The 21786-nt window shown below is 40.8% G+C and overlaps 1 protein-coding gene across 1 annotated transcript in view; it reads right to left on the minus strand.

Annotated features, from left to right (window-relative positions):
• Positions 1-117: 117 nt before the first annotated feature.
• Positions 118-21786, minus strand: part of DICER1 (dicer 1, ribonuclease III) — a 68909-nt gene continuing 47240 nt past the window's right edge. The window contains 12 exon segments of the mRNA XM_064486227.1: positions 118-4584; positions 4935-5010; positions 5102-5264; positions 7818-8086; positions 9740-10628; positions 13624-13779; positions 16915-17698; positions 18688-18863; positions 19327-19432; positions 19704-19886; positions 21027-21180; positions 21385-21598. Coding sequence (XP_064342297.1) covers positions 4419-4584; positions 4935-5010; positions 5102-5264; positions 7818-8086; positions 9740-10628; positions 13624-13779; positions 16915-17698; positions 18688-18863; positions 19327-19432; positions 19704-19886; positions 21027-21180; positions 21385-21598 — 3336 coding nt within the window. The 3' untranslated portion in view covers positions 118-4418.

The following is a 21786-nucleotide window of genomic DNA, read 5'->3' on the forward strand; positions in this document are numbered from 1 at the left end:
CACTTCCAGGTGATCATGGAAATTAAAACCTTTTAAAGATAATGTCTGCTGCAACTATTTCAGTGTAATTATCCACTTGAGCCAAAACAAGAAAAGAAAAGACAAAAGGACACAGAGTGAACAGACCATAACTTTATTGGAGATTTACTTGGCTACAATTATTACAAAAAAACGACTAAAGGTAATTGTGACCCATAAGGTGCAGACTGCAAATTTCTGCAGCATGATTACTGGATGAATGAATTACATCATGTTCCTTAGAAACAGCTGCAGCATGTGATGGTAAATCTTTTACTGTCAATCAAATTATGAGTGTTAGTTTTACTTGATTTTAGTCATTTTTCCTTCACTCTATTTACAGCAGAAAAGCCAGGAATTTTACTTCCTGTTCACCTTTGCATTTTTGCTATATAACCTGCTGCTGCAGTGAATTCTGAGTGCATCTATAAAATTTAAATTGTGATTGATGTCCAAATAAAAATGGACTAGAGAAAGAAAAACAATGATTAAAATATATTTACAAGTTAGTTTCAAAAGATCATTTTCACTGCTAGTGGAAAATACAATAGTCGCAATGCAAATTCCCTAGATATTGCTGCCGGCGTCTCCAACGACTTTTAAAATCATTTCAATATTCTTGGTCTTAAACATATCTTAGAAACTTTTCATGTACAATATAAAATAAAGAAATTTATTTGGAAATAATTAAGTTCCTGAAACATAATCAGTGGTTGAAAAAATATACCTATTTAAATGTAATTAAAATAACCATATAGGTAATAAACAAGACATGAGTCTCTCTTCCGAAGCTAACACAAACTGGTTCAGGGCTCTAACAGAATCTCAGATGCAGTTTAAATGAAGATATCAAGGTCTCAGTTTGGTGGCTTAAACTTTGTGTAAAAGGATTAGATACCCTAACAGAGCAAGATAGAGAGTTTTAAATCAACTGAGCCTTTAAGGCTGAACTGTGGTAGGTCTGGACTTCGATCAGTCGCCACACTCTGCAGTCACCGTCTGATGTCAGGTAATGACTAAAGAGCCGACTTGCAGGGTGAATAATTGTATTTACAAACTGAACCAACAGAACCAAAGGAGCCTCAAGTCTCTTGCTATTTAGGCAGGGTAATTTGAATCTTTCTGAGGGCAAGCTACTTTTAAGAAAGTAAAAATATTAGTATTTTAAGAGATAATTACAGGAGTGTTAGAGGTCATTCTAAATTTAATCACTTCACATAACGTAAAAGAAAAGAGAAAAAATGTAACAAACATCTTTAAAACATAATTAAGAGTTCATTTAACAAATCTTTGTCATACTTTCACAAACAGTAAAAATGCCACAGACAAAAATGACCTATTGAAGTTGTGCAAGTATATGACACGTTGCAGGCATTATAATTATCTTTTTCAAATTCGGTAAATCAAAACAGCAGCGAGGCCAAACCACATTTTTTCCTCTCAATTAAGCATATTTTCCTTGAAATGAGGTAAAGCATGGTACCAAGTGCAATGCTTATCTGTGCTACATGAACAGAAGGGGGGGGAGCTATTACAAAACGCAGCATAGTCAGGACTGCTGAAAGGATATTATAAAAGGAATTAAACACATTTACAATGAAGGTTCATGCCAACTAACCTCCACACAGTCACCGTGAGGAATTTCTGCAGCTGCTTCCTCAAGACGCGCCTGGCCAGCGCTCCCCGCAGCGCGGTCCCACCTCCCACCACGGCGCACCCGATCTCGCTCAGTCTCACATTGCAGTCACAGGAATAGAAAGGTGACAGACAGGGTGGTAAAGTGGGGCAACGTAGAGTGATTTTTTTTTTTCCCTCAATTAATGGATGCGAAACATTTCGGTAAGCTAAACCGGGGAAAAGTTTACAGCATTAAAAATCAGCAGCACAAAAGCGTTCATAACCATTTCGTATGTCTAACTCATAGTTTTTCAACTCAGTAACCAGGGGATCCTAGATTGCTTCAAAGTGTGAATCACAAATGAAAATCAGCTCTTGTCCTCCAACGGAAAACTAAAGTAAAATAAAATAGCTGAAGTTTGCTGTGGATAAAACGTTTTGAATGGTAGCAGGAAATTTGAACCCCTGAGACTATGACCTAATCATATCCAAGTCCGAACTTTTTAGTATTAACAAAAAATACTCTTCTTAAGGTTACAAAATATATTGAGGCATTTTTCTCCCAACGGGAACTGTAACTGTGAAACAATCTGATTTTGGTGCCAGGAGGCCAGAGAAACCCTTAACACCGGGACTAGCGCATCAGCCGCAACGCAAGGGCCCCAAGCTCCTGGCATCAGGTAGTTTATAAATCATCAAGAGACTTGTGATACGACTTTATCACAAGTCACCCTCACAAGCAAAATTCATATCCAGCCTTACTTGTTAACTGTACACATTTACAGTTATATAATTCAAGAATTGCTTGGTTTTAAATTGCCAGGAGATCTTCTATTGAGGTTTCTTAAAAAAATCAAATAGAAATCTAAGGTTCCAAATCAGAATGAAATATTTTAAAAACAAGTCCTCCCAAATTAATTTGCTCTAAAAGTCATTTAAGAATTTAGATCCCCATTTAAGTTTAAGATTGGGGACAATCAATCACGTTGGAGAAGCTTAGCATCCCCTACGCTCCGGTCTGCTTAGAAAGCGGAGCTGACAGTTTCTGTGTGCACACACGCAGAGGTGCTTCTCTGGGGTGGGTGGTGCAGACAAAGCTACAAGTACAGTATTCGACCGCAATTTAAAACATAAATGCAGCATTACATGAAACATCACGTTCAGAATGATGTGCTGGAAAATATTAGACACCTCTGCTCAGCTTTCTTAAATTTCAAGCATAATTAACGGGGCAAATTGCAGCAAATCTCTACTGGTATGTTGGTGTGAGTGCAGGACTGACCCACAGCTTTTAAAAAGGTAAATTAAGAGGTATTATAGTTACAGTGCAAAAAAAAAAATTAAAATTTCAAGCATAATACATAAACATAGCACCAAACAGGGGAAAAAAATGCATGCAAAAGAAAAGAAGAACTGAGGTATTTAAGTGAAGAGTGCCTACAAGTCTAATCAAAGAAACTTAGGCAAATGCCTAAAAATGTCTTTTTTTCTTCCTTTTCCAAAGATGGAAACAATGAGCTAGTTTATCTAAATTAATGGCCTAAATCACAGACGTATCAAAATTACGGCAGTTTATCGCAAACGTTTAACTTTCATGGCATTAACAGCACAGCTTTGGTAGGTGAAACACGCATGCAACATTGTGAAAAGTTCAGTAAGAAACGTACGTGAGAAGTAAGGGTAAGGTGCTCTGTTTTGCTTTTTTAAATAAGTAACCAATCCATTATAAAATCTGCAGCATATTTTAGGTATGATATGTCTAAAGTTTATTTTGTTAGAGCAACAGCCTACAGGGCAAAATTATTTGCCACAATTTCCCTCAGAGGAACTACCTAGCAGGAGGTTTTTAGTAAAATTGGGTATTTAGGCCAAAGATTATTTTTACTATGGTTATTTTAAAAAATCCATAGACTACAGATACTGGTTTTTAAAATGTCTTCAGTACACATATGACAGAAATTCTAATTTAATCCCGTAATACGTTAAGTTACAACTTTACCAGTGAGTTTGAAGTATCACGCTGTCTCAAGGTCTAATGCGTAACAACAAAATGAAGGGAATGTAAAACAGTTTGTTCCAAAGAGATCAGAAGTGAAAGAATATCCATGAGGGTTTTAAGGCAAGAACCTTTTTTTATGCAAGACTATAAGGCATGAGAAAACTAAAATGTGATCTGCCAACATGCCAGCCAATGTTGATTCAAAACCTGTCCCTTACCATCATGTGCAGGCGCGACCGGGGAGCATCACCTTACACGACACAATGTGGAAAGACAGACAAAACTGGCACACTTCTCCTCTCGCAAACCGCATCACTCTGCAGGCTCGTCAACGACGCAGGCCCCGCGATGGCACGCCACCTGACAGATGCCGAGAGGACGCTACAGAACTCCAGGGGCTGTCTGAGGTTTAAGCTCCTTGGCCTCCTAACACTAAGCAAAGCCGACAGAAATTAAACTAAAACAACAAAACAAAACAAAAGCTGTCAATAATTATTTTGAACACTTGCTAAATGTCGTCATTAAAGCACTCTTGTGATTTAAACAAAGCAGAAGTGAGGAAAGAAGACAAGATTGTGTTTGCGCAAAAAACTAAAACTACAATTAGTTCCAAGATTTTTATACATACGTTAAATGTTTTATTCTGTAATCTATCTTGTTATCAAACAAACTTTAAATTCTGCCTTCAATTCATTCCACTCACTACCAGTTTTTAATCATCCTTTTCAACTTAAATATTTTCCACCTTAATTCTGCTTTTTTTTTCAAATGTTAAAAAGGGGTTTCAGCTGTTGGGAACCTGAGGTTGATTAGCTTTGAGGCTTCTTAGGGCTCTTCGTGCTGCTGCAGATTTGGCAATCCTGTAACTTCGGCCAACGCCTTTGAATTTCCCCTTTCCTACTACTTCCACGGTGACTCTGACCTTGCCATCGTAAGTTCTCTCAGCCGGGCTGTAAAAAGGCCAAACAGCTTGAATTAGAAGTCAGAAGTATTTATTATGACTGTCAATCAGCACGGAGCAGGCGCCCGCGGCCCGAGAGGCCCACGCACAGGCTGAGCGCACGGAGGAAGCGTGCACCGCGGCTGGCTGCACACCACCGACAGACGGGGCTGCCGCTCCTCCCCTAATGCGGCACTGCTTTACAAAAACAAAGAGACGTCAATCAGACTACAGATGGCAACGGCACAGAAGCATGTCCCAGGATAAAAACTTTCAAAATCATTAATTTATGGCATCTTCGAGAACTTTCCCCCTTGTTTTTCAGTACATTCATTTTTTTTCCATGCAGTTTTTGCTCACCTAAATTTGGCGGTTTCTGGTTCCATTTCAAGCAATTCTCGCACAGGGGAACGGGGCACATTTGCAGAAAATTTTTCTGTAATCAAAATGAAAGAATAATGGGAATAATATCCTTAAAGTTGTTTTTCATTTTGATGTTGCTTCTCTCGAAGGGGGGCCTGCAGTACCTATTAGCGGCCGCATCATAGGATAGTACACCTGCCAAACCATCTCCAGTGACATCCCACTATCCATGTAAATGGCGCCAGCCAGCGACTCAAAGATGTCCCCCATGGCTTTCGGGACTTCGATATCCTCTTCTTTCTCTTCATCCTCCTCGGATCTCCTAAGCTATTACGGAGAGAAAAGTGACTGGTCAGCAACAAGGCCATTTTTAAAGGCAGCCCAGAGAGATGGGCTTCTTCTCTTGTACATGACTGTGACCACAAATTTAACAAGAGTAACAACATCAAACATTTATGGCATGCCTACCACACTGTAATTGGTTCTTCACGAATCTCATCTTATCTTAAAAAGGTTTTCACACTTAAGGAAAAAAAGAAAGAAAAAAGGCCCCCTCCCAATTTAGTATTCTATAGTCATCAAAGGGAAAAAGATCACTTGCAAAGAAAAACAAACACAACTGTAACTCACACTGGAAACAGTCAATAAATTTATGAAAAAACTTTTCAAATTCACTCATGATCCAAGAACTGCACATTAAAACCATTCCACCCCCTAGCGGCTTGGCAGGCAGTACGCGGAATGCTAATGAGTGCAGCGTGGGCAAGCATGGACACTGCCTTGAGGAGCATGAACTGCTGCCCCTGCAGCAGGGAAATTCTATTTGGAAGAAACTTTCCTCCAAGCTCCCCTTGTATTAAACCACTTAATAAATGTTCCCAATAGAGCACCTGACACACTGGTAGGTACTCAAATTAACAGAATAAAAACTTACATGTGTATCAAATGCCTTTTAAATGTTCGTAACTCTTTGATGTGGCAATTCCATCCCTAGGAATTTATCTTAAGGAGGTAACTGGATATTCAAGTATATTTACCACATCCATATTTATTAAAAACTCTAACTAAAAATTCCTTGGCTATCCAGCCACAAAGGACTGTTTAAATACATTCATCACAGGACCGTTTATATACATTACATTACATGTATATATATAAATGTATAGATTTATACACACATATATTCACTAGCAAGCAGCTACTGAAAGTCATAATCACAATTAATAATTACTATGGAAAGTCATCCGTAATATAATAAGTGAAAAGAACAGAGTATGGTACACTGTGCGTAATATAATTCCACTTTATGTTTATGCCTTATATACATTAGCAATAGAACAGTGCAAATATTAATTTTGGTTATTTCTGAAGTATATTTATATAACTTTAATCTTCCTTTTGCTTATTTGTATATTCTAATATACACACAAATTACTTGTAAAAGAGAAAAAGAAGAGGGGGAGTAATTTCTAAATAGGTTGTTCAGCCAAAGTTCTATATAATAGACTTATAATGCCGACTCCTGGAAAAACAAGACACTTACTGTTGCAAATGAGAATTTTAAAACTTATCAAGTTTAATTCTCTCCTTTTACAAATGAGGAAACTGAGGCCCAGAGAGGTGGAGAGACTTTCTTAAGATCATACAGTAAGTTAGAGAAGCCAGACCATGGCATTCGAAATCAGTTTTTATAACTTCTATATGTATGTTTATATAAACAATGGGAAGGAAAAGAATGAACAAAAACTAACAAAACCAGCGTGTCCAACTGTCATCAAAAGAGAACTTTAGTTTTAGCTAATTCCTCAAATTCTAGCTTAAATATTCCTACAGAATGAGACTAGAAATAATACTGAATACATACGAGATGGCTCTAATTCCTGGTCTCACTGCAAGCCATGCTCCAAAGCAGACCACGAATCGTGGAAGAGTGTGCAAGGGTGAAGGGGAGAGTCATAGCGCTGCCCGCTGATTTTCCTTCAACACATCCTCCACCCTGCCCTGGGGCCACACCTCAAAAGCCTGACTCTTCATTTCTCTCACGGAAAGCCAAGAAAAGGCTCTTCTCCCTAACAACGGTTTGTGCGATTAAAAACCCTGAAGGTACAAATTAAAGAAAGAATAATTAAAATGGCTACCAGAGTTATGAATGAATTCCCTGACTTCGCATAAGAAATCCACAAAAAGAAGATAAACAAAGGAATGAGAATGAGAAGAGTAAGAAATGAGAGTGCTCTCCTGGGTACCCAGGTATGTGGAGGGATGTTAGCAAAGGATTAGAGGAGATTGGAAAGATCTCAACAAAATCCTTTCCTACAAAACTTCAAAATAGTTCACAAACACATCAGAATTAGCTCCATCACCAAAGAACCTTTGGCTGAACTTACAGTAGAAGCCTCAAAGTTTCAGCGCTTAAAAATTTAGAAGTCTGGTTTTTAAGTGAGATTTTCCCATTTCAAGTAGAAGCAGAATATAAATTTGTGATGCTTACCTGAGACATGGGCAAATATTTCTGATCTGTTTTAAACACAAAGAAAGACAGAATCAACCCTCAGCCATGCAGGGCTTTCTCGGGGGGGGGGGGGGGGGTGCACCTCTCTGGCGTGCCCACATCCAGGAAGTCCAAATCGAGGACTGGGAACGGTGAGATGGCTGAAAGCCCGTGGCTCCTCCTCATCACCAGGATGACCACAGTGCGAGCAGTCAAGTGTAAAAGGCCTGCCTGAAGACTGCGATCCAGTCAACCTCCCAGAGAAGGCAGAGCATGCTGGGGACCACAGGCCTGGCCTTCGGCTGGCTCCTCAGACAGCTATGTTGAGAACCCTGGTCAGAAGGCTTATTTTAAACACCAAATGCAACATATTTTAAAAAGGCACTAACCTCTGAATCCATTCCCTGCATCTCGTTCTTCTCAAGCTGAAACTGCACAAAATCATCGATGACGTGGAAGAGCTCAGGAGAAACTGCCTTAAAGTACTTGTGGTAGTCATACTTCACAGCCAGCGACGCGAAGATGGTGTTGTTGACCAGCGCAGAGCGCAGGTCAGTCAGGACCCCTGGGGAATGCTGCCGTGGGTCTTCGTAAAGGTGCTTGGTTATGAGGTAGTCCAAAATTGCATCTCCCAGGAACTCCAAGCGCTGGTAACAATCTGAGGGAAGACCCAAAGTGGAGCCGTAAGCTCCGGCAAAAACACCTGACACGATCTCCAAATAACAATTTGTACAAAGGACTGATCCTCGGGTCCATTTAAAAGCCTTCTCCCACGGCTCACTTTCACACGTACACGTCAGTGACAAAAGTATCTGACACATCACACTGAAGCCTCTGGAAATTAAATTCTAATGGCAAAGTAAGCACATTTTCTTATACACAAACTGGGGTCATAAAATCTTCAAGTGGCCAAGAGACGAATGCTTGTTAAGGGAAAAGCACTGCTCAAGTGATACCATTATCACTGAAGACTCTCCCTCTGGCCCTGTGCTGGCCCGGCAGGTGCTGGGGCATCGCTCCACATCCTCCATCACACATCAGCCCCGGGCAGAGGCAGGCCCTGCACACACAGCTGCCAGGCGCCCCACGCTCTGCTGCCACCGCTGCGCACGGCCTGCTCACGCTCTGGATGTGCGTGGGTGACAGCAGGCCTCACCACTCCTGGGCTGTACGTGTTACACAAGATGCAGTTAGTACAAGTAGACCCTCTTCTCAACTTGAATTAAAAATGCTGAGTCTGACACAAACCAGAAGACTGAGAAAGGAGAGTCGTGGAGGTAAGCAAAGATCTTAGGCAAAAATGGTCCATGCCAAACTGTGAAAAGTTATCAGTGCTGATCAGCACCTCCATTTCCCCAGAGAGACTGAAAAGAAGCCATTCAACTGAGGAACCTTTGGCAGGAACAGATAAAGTGACCGGGCTCAGGGCACCCGATGAGTTCAAAGGCAGGGCTGAGACAGACTAGAACCCAGGCCTCCTTCCAGTCGAGTGTGGTAGAAAACCAGGCCTCCGTGCTTCCCCACAAAGAAAAACAGGTTTTAGTTTCACCAGAGTCTTTCTAGCCCAGAGTCAGATAATTTTTCACTTTTGGTTTTACATTTGTCTGATCATCTTTTCGTACATTGTTTTCCTTACACGAACCTTATACTTGGCCTTGGCATTCTGGATTCAAGCACTTACTGCTCTGACACAGAAAAAAACATACAGACTTTAGCTGTGTTTCACAACGTGAAGCTGATTTTGGTTTTAGGTCCCTATTCTCCCTTCTAGTCTAATGGACTGGGAGTCTGGTGAAGTAAAGGAGGGAAAAAGCATGGAGCAAAGCAGATGCAGCAGAGTCAGAGCAAGGGCAGCCAGGCCTTCCTGTGAAATGGTTTCTTTCAATCTATTCATCTTTAGATTTAAAAAGACCTAAGAGCAGGGCCTTTTTGTTCAGGAAGAACAATAAAAAGATGTGAAAATACACCCACAATGTATGAATAAATTATCAAGAATCAAAAGCAGCAGTGACCAGGCATCAGAAAGACATTGCAGCGGGATAAAACGGCAACACACCAACACACTAACACACTACGGCTCCAGCCTAACTGTGTTGCATATAAAGAGACAGATACATGAGCAGGTAGGACAGCTTGGCTCCCAGAAAGACGAGGAAAACAAAGGTTTCTTTCACCTTCTTCTAACCACCCCCCAAGCATGTTAAGCACTCAGTCTGTACATGCACAGACCGGTCTCCGTACAAGGCCCAAAGCTTTCTGCTAACACCAGGTCTCATTTCAGAGCAGTGAAGCTTGGTCTGGGGCTCCTTACCAGTAATGGTGTTGTAGTGGTAGGAGGCATGTGTAAAAGCCTGCAGAAGGTAAGCCTTATTCTTGAATCTGTAGTTGATTTTCTTTTCAAAATTTTCAAAACCTGATATGAGGTGGTTCAGTGTTCTGTCTGCATCTGGGTGATCAAACATGCACCTCGGGGGGATCTTCAAACACCCGTACTCCAGGTCCTTCCACGCAGCAGAGCGGGAGCCAGCTCCAGGGGCGGCAGCCCTGCTCCCTGAAAGGCTCCTTTGTTGGCTGGTGAGATGCTCCCCGCTTGAGCACACGGCCTTCTCCCGACCAGCCCTCTCAATCGCCGGGAGCACCCGCAGCCCCAGCGAGCAGAGGAAGAGCTGCGCCGCCCGCTCGCCGCAGCTGGTCAAGTAGCAGCCCAGCAGGGCCTCCACGCAGTCGGCGATGCTCTTGTCGGCGATGCACTGCTCAGTGTGCAGGTCGTAAGAAATGGACTGCTTCCCTGTGTCGACACCACAGTTCTCTTCTGATGGATTCCAGAACCCCACCACAAAGTCATCCTCTTCAACAGCTTTGCTAGGATCCAGATAGCACATTGCATCCCAAGAGCTATAGTCAAAGTCCTCAAAATCCGATGAAAATGGCATACTACCTAAGGAGGATTTTTTGGGCATTTTCCATTCATATGCAGAATCAGTGGTTGAAAAAGGAGAAAGAGAAATTTTCTTTACAAAAGCTCCTGATCCCATTAACATGTTGTCTATGAACTTGATATGCTCCTGATCATACTCCAGGAAATCGTCCTCATAGTCGGCGTCCTCCTTGGGAGCCCTCCACATCAGGTCCTCCTCCTCTTCTTCCTCCTCCTCAAAGTCATCGTCCAGTTTGCCATTAGCCAACATGCAGTCTTTTGTCTGGAAAAGAGGGAATGGGGAAGGAGGGGAGACATAGCTGCTGTTTTTAAAAGGGTTTGAGACTCAATAAAAGCCAGGGTTATGGATAATTTCAAATGACAACCACAAATACTAAAAGGCAACTTTAAAATCATGGCCATTTGTTTTCAATTAACATAAAATAAGTTATTTAATCATATAAACAAAGTAAAACATGTTCTTTGAATGTTCATTTTCTAAGTTATAAAATGACCTTTATCCAGTATGAAGCTTTAAGTTAAGGATTTTATACATGGATATAAAGTTTAAAATTAATGTCCACAAGGCAAAACTTCAGCTAAGAATTCTAACTCTGGCAGGATACACAATGAAAGCACTCATGTGCCGATCACAGAGATCTTCAATTGTACTGACGAAGTTTTGAAATGTTTTTAAAAGATTTTCAAATTAGTAAAATTAAATTCCATCTGTAGAAAAAGCATTATTATTGCAATTAAGTAAGAGTATAATATCAAACAGATAAAGTTATTTTCTTTGTAACATTCAAAATGTACAAAAGGGTTTTACCATAAAGTTTTTGTCCCTATTTCCACTTCAAATCAAAGCACATTTGCTACAACGTAAAACTAAATTGCTTTGCTTGGAAACTAAAAGTGATCACTGAACTGAGCTATGAATTTGAGAAATTATGCTTTTCCCTTCCACTGAGCTATAGTAATCATGGTAACGGATTATAGTATAACTGACAAAAATAGAAGAAAATTTAGACTAACATGAAACACAACAATCCAATTTCTGTCAGAAGATCTTCGCTAATTCCAATTTCTTTGGCAAAAGCTTATTTGTGAATGACAACCTTAATAATGGGCCAGGACTCAGTAACGATAGAACTTTTTTGCAATGCTAGAAAAATGCTAAGTTTCTGTTGTGCTATAAAAAAAAAAGTAAACAAGACTTTACTTAGGGGGAAAGGTGGGAAGGTGTGCTTCAATTTCGATAGTGACAATTCTGCAGAGTATTCTGACAAAAAGGTTTCCAAATTCTTTGTCGAGCATTTTTTAGATACTGCAAATATTCTCGCTTTAAGCCAGACTCAAGAGAGATACAAACAGTGTATTTGCTTGAAAAGAAGTGCAGCGAACCAAACCATTTATATACCACTATTTATCTTTACGTTGCTTTTAATTAAAAAAAGCTTATAAAACATTTTCAAGAATAAGGAAGACCACCAAAAGAAACTACAACGGTAGACCTCTAGGAACTATGTCCTAATAAAAACCCTATACTTTCCTAAGGTGAAAGGAGATGTTTTTGGCTATTATTTGGTCCTTAAGAAAAAAAGACCAAATTTCAATGAAAAAAAAAAAAAAAAGACTGAATATTTTTAATTAAAAAAAAATTCTTAAGTAATGCTACCATAGGCAAAATGCAAAAAAAGGACTGGGTTTTATCAACAAAGAAGCTGTGTGATCTTGGGCAAAGTTCTTTTAATGCCTCTGGGTTTCGGTTTCTTTATCTGCAAAACAGTGGGATTCTACCTCACTAAATGGTTTCCAAGAGCACTTCAAACTCTTAAAAAAACACGTCAGGATAAAACCCTTTTCTCTTACAGTTCAAGTTAACTTTCTACCTGAGTTACCACTACCTTAAACCTACTTGCTGAGGAGTAAGGCAATTAGAAGAGGAATGGGTCAAGCACATGTGTTCCAATATCATGTAATGGTCTATGTCAAGAAGTATAAATTATTAAATGAAAATATGAAGAGTATTTTAATGTATTCTAAGAACCAAAGTGCCAAGTCTTTTGAAATGTTAAGGAAAATAAAATAAGAACTTTGTGCTGTATCTTAAAAAGTTTTTTTAATTAAAAGGACATGCTAACGTCACCTTTATGCTAAATTTTTTAAAGCATCAATGACAATATGAAACAGTATTTATTTACAAGGCAAGATAATTGTTACCAAAATGTTTTTTGTAGAAATGTAATGTTTTCTCTAAACTTCTCAAAATCTGTACATTTTCCTCTATTTCTAAATTAATAAGCAATGTAATTTTACTAACCCAATTTGCATTGAAATAGTCTCTTAATGCTTTTCCAGATAAGTTCAATTTCTATAAAAAGCCAAATACTGCATGAGTTAAAAATACACTCAATGAATAGGAAAGAATCAAAACAGTCGCAGTTGCACGCTACCTGGAAATACTTACAACAGATCATCTAAGATACACACATCAGAAAGAAGAAAAAAAAAAACCAACCCATATTTAAAAACACAGCCTATGAGAGAAACGGTATTCTCACTGTTGGCTTTAAGTAAGAATGAAGTCACAATGAGCCAGTTTATTATTAATGCAAAATGAGCGTCTGAAAAGTGAAACTGCCTGAGAGATGGCCTCCCGGCCAACCACGCGGACAGACCGCTCTCCCAGCTCTAGGGCTCCGAAGCCCTCTGAGGTGCCCTCTGGTGGCCTTACGGACAAGACAAAATGAAGGAGCGGTTGCTAACATTTGGAGACTTCCTTTAAGTCACTGGCAAGATTTAAACTATTTCCAGAAATCTACGACCTTTTTGTATTTTTTTTTGTTAAGGTCACAAGAGGAGAAATAGTTCTGAGAAAACCCTGAGCTGCAAAAGCAAGATTTCACTGAAGTTAATTATTTCACAGACAGACTGGAGCTCATAAGTCACTGAAAAGTCATTCCACTGAACACAGCTAAGGATCTATGATAAATTGTCATACGTAACAGCCAAGTGAAATATTACGGGGTTTTGCTTTTTTTTTTTTTTTGAGTTATAATATCAGATACTCCTCTGCCTATGGAAAAGATAATAGAAATTGCCCTTTATCAAAATGACAATACTGCTCTAAATTCAATGAAAAGACAGTGTTTATTAATTTAATACATCAAATTTCTACTCTATTATAAACACACTCGGGAAAAGAAACAAAAAATTAACAGAACAGAATCCCTCCCGTCACCAAAAGACAATCTTTCCAGTTACCAAAAACTTACCATTTCATCTTTTTCCCATTTATCTGTGTTACTTTTGTCTTGATTTACGACATAGCCAGGAGGAAGCCAATTCACAGGGGGATCAAATATTGACACCACCATGCGGCTGGGCAACCCCTTCTTTTTTCCAAGCCGATACAGATTACAGTTGCTGACCTTCGGCATAAAAAACGTGTAAGACACATCCGTAAGTGACCACTGCTGAAATCTGTACGGCATTAACATATTTTAGCTAAACAGTCTTCATATTCTATATCTGGTCATCAATTCTACAGATTATATAGTTTTTCTACCTGTTCATGACAGGAAATATTAAATTCTCATGTAATCTGATATATAAAATGCAAACTGCTAATTGGGACTATCAAAACAGAAAAGAAGCCACATCAGCCCAGCATTAACAACATCCTCAAAAACATAAAAGGAGAAAATACCACACACTCCAGCTACAAATCGAGAAGTGGCACTGAACAGAGCTAAAATAACTTTATATTCCTAGCGCCTAAGCCATAAATACTATTTCAACCGCAGTGCTTTCTCAGATATTATTCCTTTGTTTTGGATGGCATCTCAAGGTATTTTGTTCAATGATTTAAAAATAGGGCAAAAGGTAATAAAGAACAATCCCATGTGTATTTACATCAATAAAACAGCTTTACCGTCTGCCCTCTGGTCTGTTTTTCCTAAGGTCTCCATCGCCTCCATTTACTCGAATCATTGTATTTCTATCTAGTTCTTACTTGGAAACCAAGGTCTAGAACTGTCAATCTCATTTTCATCTTCTATGAGTTCCTTTTTATTCAAGCACTTCATGAGCCCTTCTTCCATGTAGCCCACCACCACCGAGCAAGCACCCATGTGGAGAGGCAGCAGTCAGGTGGCAAGCCAGAGGAGCAGCCCCTGGAGACCGCATGCTGGGGGGGTGCACCCACACTGCTCAACATGCACCCAGGTGCTTTCCCACGCCGCCTACATAGCTTACAAAACTGCTTGTTTCCTCTTCCACACCATGAGAACACACCACCACACATGCCAACAAGAGTTTAGATAAAGTGCAACGGGAACTTGACAGGGATGGAAATCACATTCAGAGTCAACAGAAATGGTCAGCAGGAGGGAAAAGGGAGAAAGAGCTAAGGACTTGTGAGGCACAACGTGGGACAGGCAGGACTCGGTACCTAGAAAAGGGGCAGGAGAAGGAGCAAGGGCCGGGTGCGCGTGGGTCCACAGCGGGCGCAGCCCGGGAGGACAGGCCGAGGAGGTGGGCGCGCTGCAAGGGCCTTCAGCACCGGGCGGACGGGGTGCTGATGGTTTCCGCAGCAAGTAAGGACTCCACGCTTTCTGAGCAGATGCACGGACGAACTTTCAGAAAAGAAAATAACTTCCTTCTTACCTAAGAGTATGCTATTACTTTATACTCATTCTTAACCTCTGATACTTGCTTCCGCCGAACCACCCCTGGGAAATCTCACTTGTTCTCAGAGCTTCAATTTCCACTCTTAGACTACTCCCCTAAACTGCGTCTAAGTCCTAAATTCTTAATTATCTGAACACATCCCTGAACATTCCACTTCCTATTCCATGAGGTCTAAAAACCCTCACCCTAACTCCGAGTCCTGCGTATCTGCCCATCTCGGCCCCAGCCCCTGCCCACGCCCCAGCTTCTATGGCAACAGGGCGAGCGGGAGGGGCACGGACCAGCCGCAGCCACAGTCCTGGCCTGTCCCCGACTGGCAGACGACCACGCAAGGCAGTTAAACTCTCCAGGCAGGTGTCTTCTTGTGTGCACAGTGGAGACGTGTCGTCTACCCCTCAGGGGCTCGGCGAAAAGATCAGATGAGAGAGGGTCTGTGGAATGCTCAGTGTGGTGCCTAGTGTACAGAGACCATCGGAGGAGGTCAGCGGAACAGTCAAAGAGCAAGGTCTCCAAAGCCAGGCTGCCCAGGCTCTGTCGTGTACTTGGACAAGTTAGCCTCTCCTGCCTCAGTATCCCCAGTTACAACATGGGGAGAATAAAATAATTATAAATAAAATAATAAAAGAAGTAATAAAAGTCTCCAGAATTAAATTCGGTAATTAACGTATATGTAAGGTGATGAAGGTAGAGTCTGGCTGGAGTAAACACTCAGTGTCGGCTATAATTATCATCTCCCCTGAAACATCATGCACCTCAGGGCTCTCCTCACTGCCAGGACTCAGCGTGATCTCATTTTCTGCTTAAGCTTATTAGCCTTCTTCAAAGGCCCAAGCGATCACTCAGCTGGGTTTGGTTTTGTTTGTCAACTCACGCTGCACTCTGCTACCAGAAAGGTCATTTAAAACCACCACTTGATTAATACTTACAGTCCCGCACACAAAAAGTGCCCTCAACACTCAAGTGCCCACGACATCAAAATACGCGCAAACTCTTCAGCTGAGCGCTGAGGATCCTCCACAGCACAGCTTCAGCCCAACTGCCTTTCTAAGTCTTTTCTCGGGTGTTTCGACACTTGTGACGGCTGCCAGCTCCTCACTGAGTGCTGACACACGGCCATCTGGTCGCTGTTTACACACTGTAAACGCACCTCTTGCATTAACGCCCCCTCCCCGGTCACAGTGCTAGTCCTGCCCCCGAGTGCTTCCTGAGGGCAGCGACGCCGTGTGTCACCTGTCAAGCAGGTACAAGGTGACGCCTTGTGACACTGCTTTTATCGTTGTTCAAACATTGTATCTCCATTACTTTCCCTCCCTGAGTCTGAACTCCACACTGAATTGCAGCGCACCGCCTTCCTTCGGGGGTGGGGGGCGCTGTTCCCCCAGGGCTCCAGCATCGCTCTCCTCACACAGAGGTCACTGGGCTGGGGGAGGGACGACTTCCTGAAACCCCCAAGACAAGCTCCTCCGTGACAGCCCTGCGCCTCATCTGCCCTGGCACGGCTGGCGCACAGCGCCAGCGCCCTCCTCGTCAGCGTCCTGCTAAACTAAGCTACAGCGCGAGCTGCCTCTCTCTTCACAGCCCTTCAGGATCGGGTTGGCACGCACTCACAACTCACTGTACTGGGCTGGATCTCCATCACTCAGCAGGGCACATGCAGCCCTGCCACCGCCCAGACCCGAGTGCGGCAACAGTGACACACAGACTCATGGGGCTCCCGTGGCTGTGCCAGGAGCTCGAGCTGCACGGGTCACGCCACAGGCAATCCCTGTGGGCAACACTTCCCTCTCCTCTGAAGTTATCCAGCACTGCAAACCACTTCTAGGCACACTGAGTAATTCCTCTAACTGCTCAAAATAAAAAAAATGCTTTCTTACCTTTTTGCTTCTCATATATGACAGGCGGCCCTCGTGAGCATCAGGGTAAGTGCAAAACAGATACGTGGTGATGGCATGCTTTAAAAAGGAGTCACCAAGCATTTCAAGCCGCTCCAGGTTAAATCCATCACTAGCATTTGAAAGGGTCAAAGCCTGAAGGATAAGTCCAGGGTTTGGGCCCAGAGTCCTCGAGGAGTACCCAGGAGAAGGGCTCTGCTCAGAATCCGTCCTGTCCGGGAGCGCCTTACCAGCCTCTGCAGTACCGGGCATCGCGGCCATCGCGGGACTTCCATCTGAGGTAGATTTGTTAGCGTTTCCATCAAGGTATCTATTACTCAGTAGAGCACATTCATCGCTGGGCTCGGGCTGGTTCTCATAATTGTATAAATTCTGAATGGGATATGAGGTAGCTGGTTGTACAGGTATTTCCTGCTTGTAGTAATTCAGATGATTTCCTTGGCAAAAGTCTCTGTTAGCTAAATCATAACTGCCATTGGCAAGATTTTTATTGTAAGAAAGACCATTAATTGCTGTAAGATCTGTTGAAACTTCAATATGGAGCTTACCAGGTGACTCACTGAATATCGCTCTGCAGTTCACAGACATTTGGTCATGATTTTCTAGAGAGGAGGCTCTATTAGCACCTTGATGTGCAGCATTTTCAGGGACTACAATTGTGCTATGCTTACAGTAATTATCATTTTCAGCTGAAGAGGAGTTAGCAATTGAGATGAAAGATTTGCTGTCGATAGATTTTTTCCACCCGAAGTCTAAGTTAGGGTATCTGCAAAGACATTTTATAACTTTTCGTCAGATCCTTCAAAGGGGCTAGGCTTGGAGCAAGAGCAATTTGAACAAAAATCAGATTCCTATAAATATATTCTTACTTTAGAAGACAAGTTAAGTTTCCAAGGCAGAAATCAACACTCCTGGAATTCTGCACGATGTAAATTATAAAGCGGACATGGGCCACTGCCCCACTGTAATCCCCACCCCAGTGCACGCAGTACAGTGGTTAGATCACAAAGTCCAGGGGCGGCCCATGGGACCTGGAACCCAGGCCAGCCAGCTAACTAGCTGGGTAACTTGGGGCAATTTACTTCACCTCTCTGCACTTAGCCTCCAGGCCTGCAAGAGGAACTGACAATAATTCCTATCTCACAGGACTGTCCTAGTGATTAAATGATCTAACACAGGCTACAGCATTTAAACCAGTGTTTGACACTGTAGTAAGTACTCAGTAAACGTAGTTGTGATTACTACTATTACATTTTCAAGTTCCTCAATCCCTGAACCATCCTGGTCTTGCCAACTGGATAACCAAAATGAGTGATTAAACCAGTAATTTCCCTTAGAATGCAGACACTTTACTAGTATTAAGGAAATAATGAAGACAAAGGACACACTGAGGCAACTGCTCTTTAATATACATTTGATTTTATAAAAGAGGAAGAGTCTTAAAATGTCAGTACAGTAACAAATAACTGTTTTCATTTTCACTTTAACTGCCATCCCTGAAGGAGGGATGATTATTTTTGAATTTAGGCTCTCCTCTCCCTTGGTAACTTGCCAAGACCATAAGCCTCAATGACCCAACAACATACCTATTTTCACTTAGGAGTCAAATAATGCATTTATTTCATGTATTAATTACCCACGTTTTCTTTCTAATCTTTAAAAAATTATTTTACATAAAATTAAAATGTAAACTCAGTTCTTCTGCAAATAGGATTCCATGAGCCGTGTTCTTTCTGGCCCACAGCACTGGCGTACCTAAAATCCACGGGAAGTGATCTGACTCCCACGCCAGCGTCGCTGGCCGTCTGGGCTCTTAGCTCCTCTGCGGTCAAAAGGCAGTGAAGGCGATAAAGTATGCTGGGGAGACAAACTGCTTTTCTCCACAGTGATGCTGGGATTGGATGTATAGCACAGAGTTCTGGAACCAGTATCTTTGAGTAAGGAAAAATGTGGATAAATATAAATTGTGGACAGACAAATAGAAAGCAAACACACAAGAGAACAAAGAAACAAAACTTAAGACCAATTTCACTAACAAATAAAGACAAAAATCATAAACACTAGCAAATTCTTATTTGTTAAAATATTTTTTTAAATAATTCTTTAAGGACAATGGGATTTATCCTAGGATTTATAAGCATGATTTCATGATATAGCTACTACCAGAGGACCAAAAGTATACCAAAGTATAAAAGCCAAATCTCTCATATTTGCCAAAAAGGCATTCAAGCCAAAGTCAATAGTTGTATTAATTAAAACAAAACAAAACAAAACAAAACCTAAGGGTTGGGCAAATTCCAAAAATCTCAGAAGTCACTCAATTCACCTGACAATATAAAATTCAAATTAATCCTTCAAAACATTAAGTTATTCCAGTGACAGTGAGCTCACTACCTGCTTATTCTGCAGGCTTTCCCACTTGGCTTTCCTCTTCTCGGCACTGCTTAGAGGAAGAGCTTTCCCCTTCTGATTCAAATGGCGAGGTGTCAAAAGGTTAAGTCTGTAAAAATTTCAAAATAATTTTATCAAACAAACAAAAACAAGTGCATTCTCATACTGCTTCTACAACTTGTGTGCCTACAAACCACCTGAAAAGCTCATTTAAACTGCAGACCCCTGGGCCACACTCTGGGCAATTCTGTGTGCAAAGGACCTCCTGAGTTCAGAGTCTCCAGGTGGGCAGTGGGGACCATGAACCTCCACATCTGCCTACTGACCTCTGGAAATAATGCCTCAAGAAAAATCAAAACATCATTTCTAAAGCTCCTCACCTTGAAGATGTGTGGTCCACATCCAGCAGCGGCTGGTTGAGATTGGTCAGGTCAAGGTTATACTTTGTTTTATAATATTCTGCAAAAGTTTCATACTCAGGGGAAGGAAATTTACTCAGTGGAGTAAGATCTGTGTACACATCAGCTACATAAAATCGATGAGGCTGATCAAAATTGCGGTATCTAAGAAAAGAAAAACAATCAGTGACTTTTTGGTTGAAATCAACTATTCTCTAAACACAACTGTTTCTAACATGGCAACAAAAATCATGATTTTAAAGTAAGAGTTCAAAAGATTAAAAACAAATAACAGTAATGAAACTTCAATTTTAAAACCATACATTCCAAGTGGACTTAAAACAAGAACTACACTTAAATCAGGTAAAAACTGACTCGCCACCATTTCCCCTACTTTGCTACTGTTCTTGTTCTCAGTATCTTAACTTTGATAACACATGAAAGCTCAATGGCACCTTTAAATATCTCTTAATTTCATCAATATAAATAGTAGAGACAACTTTCAACATGCAAACAACCATTAAATATTTGTATATTACCAATCCCAAACATGTAAGACACGTGCTACATAAAATGTGTTACTGCACCATTGATAATGTTGATAGTTTGCTGTTATCTAACATTTAAAATATGGCTTTGAGGTACAAAAAGAAAAAGAAAAAGAAAAAAAAAAAGACTGAATTACAACCAGTACTCTAATTCTTTGAAAAGTGCAATATTTAATTTGTGATTAATTTATCGCTCAAAAACTCCATCCCCTAAATTTTTACAAAAAAGAAACAAAGCATTATAATTTACTGTTTTCATTACACTTAATAACACTACTCCTTACAACAGTTTAATAGACTATTACTTATGATCAAATTCTGTAAGACTTTGTGGATTAAAAGGATGGAGGTGTAAAGAGAAAGCCCGTCGACACTACTGTTTATTTTTGGTGAGGAAAATATTCTGGATCCTTATTGTAGTGGTCACTGCATGCCGGTACACACTGGTCAAACCAGAGGAAAGGAAACCACAGGGTTTCTCAGAATACTTCTCTTCTTTGCAATCCTGCTGTCTTGTGGTTAAGGAATCGTATTATCATCTGTGCTAATGCAGCAACACTATTTAGATGGTCTGACATTCACAAAGTAAAATCCCTTCACCAACAGTGTTTTCGGATTTTTTTAAGTAAGTAAACTGGAAAGAACAGGCCCACCATGAAGACATCTCAATTTTCTATTAGTAACATCCCCCGTGTGAACAAGTGAATCTCCTGAAACAAAGTATCACCGCCCCTTTGCTTTCCACTTAAAACCTTACCTTGGAATGATAACTGCATCTTGGTAATCTTCTAATTTGAAAACAAAGGGTGTTTCTTTTGAATACTTTGTACTGGGAATGCCTATGCGAGCTTCAGATTTCTCAATATCTTCCATGAATTTAAAGTCAATGTCCAAAGTGCTGGAGTCATTAACTTAGGGAAGAAAAAGACTCTTTAGCTAGTTAAAATATAATGATACAGATAAAATCCTTACTTAAGCTACATATTCATTTTACGTGCCTAATTTAGAATTATCAAAGAGATTTCTGTCGTATCTACAATAAGCACATTGTGAAGTAGAACTTTCATTTTTTTAGCTAGTATACATGAACACTTTAGAATCTGGGTCCTTCTTACCAACATTAAGAGGTAGAACACAGTATGCTGAATCAGCGTCTGTGGGTTTAAATTCTAGTGCAGGTTTTTCAAGCCGAAGAATATGTGAGAATATATACTGGTGAAGTCTTGTAATCAACTCGAGCATTTGCAGGGATAATGTGAAACCAGACTTCTTCAGCTCAATAGATATGGTAACCTCTCCAGAGCGTGTGTACACAGGAAAGTGCGGAATCTTAGCAAGATAAAAAAACAGGCAGCGCAAGGTTAGCAGACGTTTCGGTCCATCATAAACATTACAATTCAGAGGAGGGGTGATGCTTCCTTTCAGGGAAACAGAAGAGTCACCTCAATTTTAAAATTTGGGGGGGGGGGAGTTCTTTTTTATTGAAGTACAGTTGCTGTACAATATTTTATAGTTTA

The sequence above is a fragment of the Camelus dromedarius genome, chromosome 5, assembly GCF_036321535.1.
Source record: "Camelus dromedarius isolate mCamDro1 chromosome 5, mCamDro1.pat, whole genome shotgun sequence".
In the NCBI taxonomy this organism is placed as follows: Eukaryota; Metazoa; Chordata; class Mammalia; order Artiodactyla; family Camelidae; genus Camelus; species Camelus dromedarius.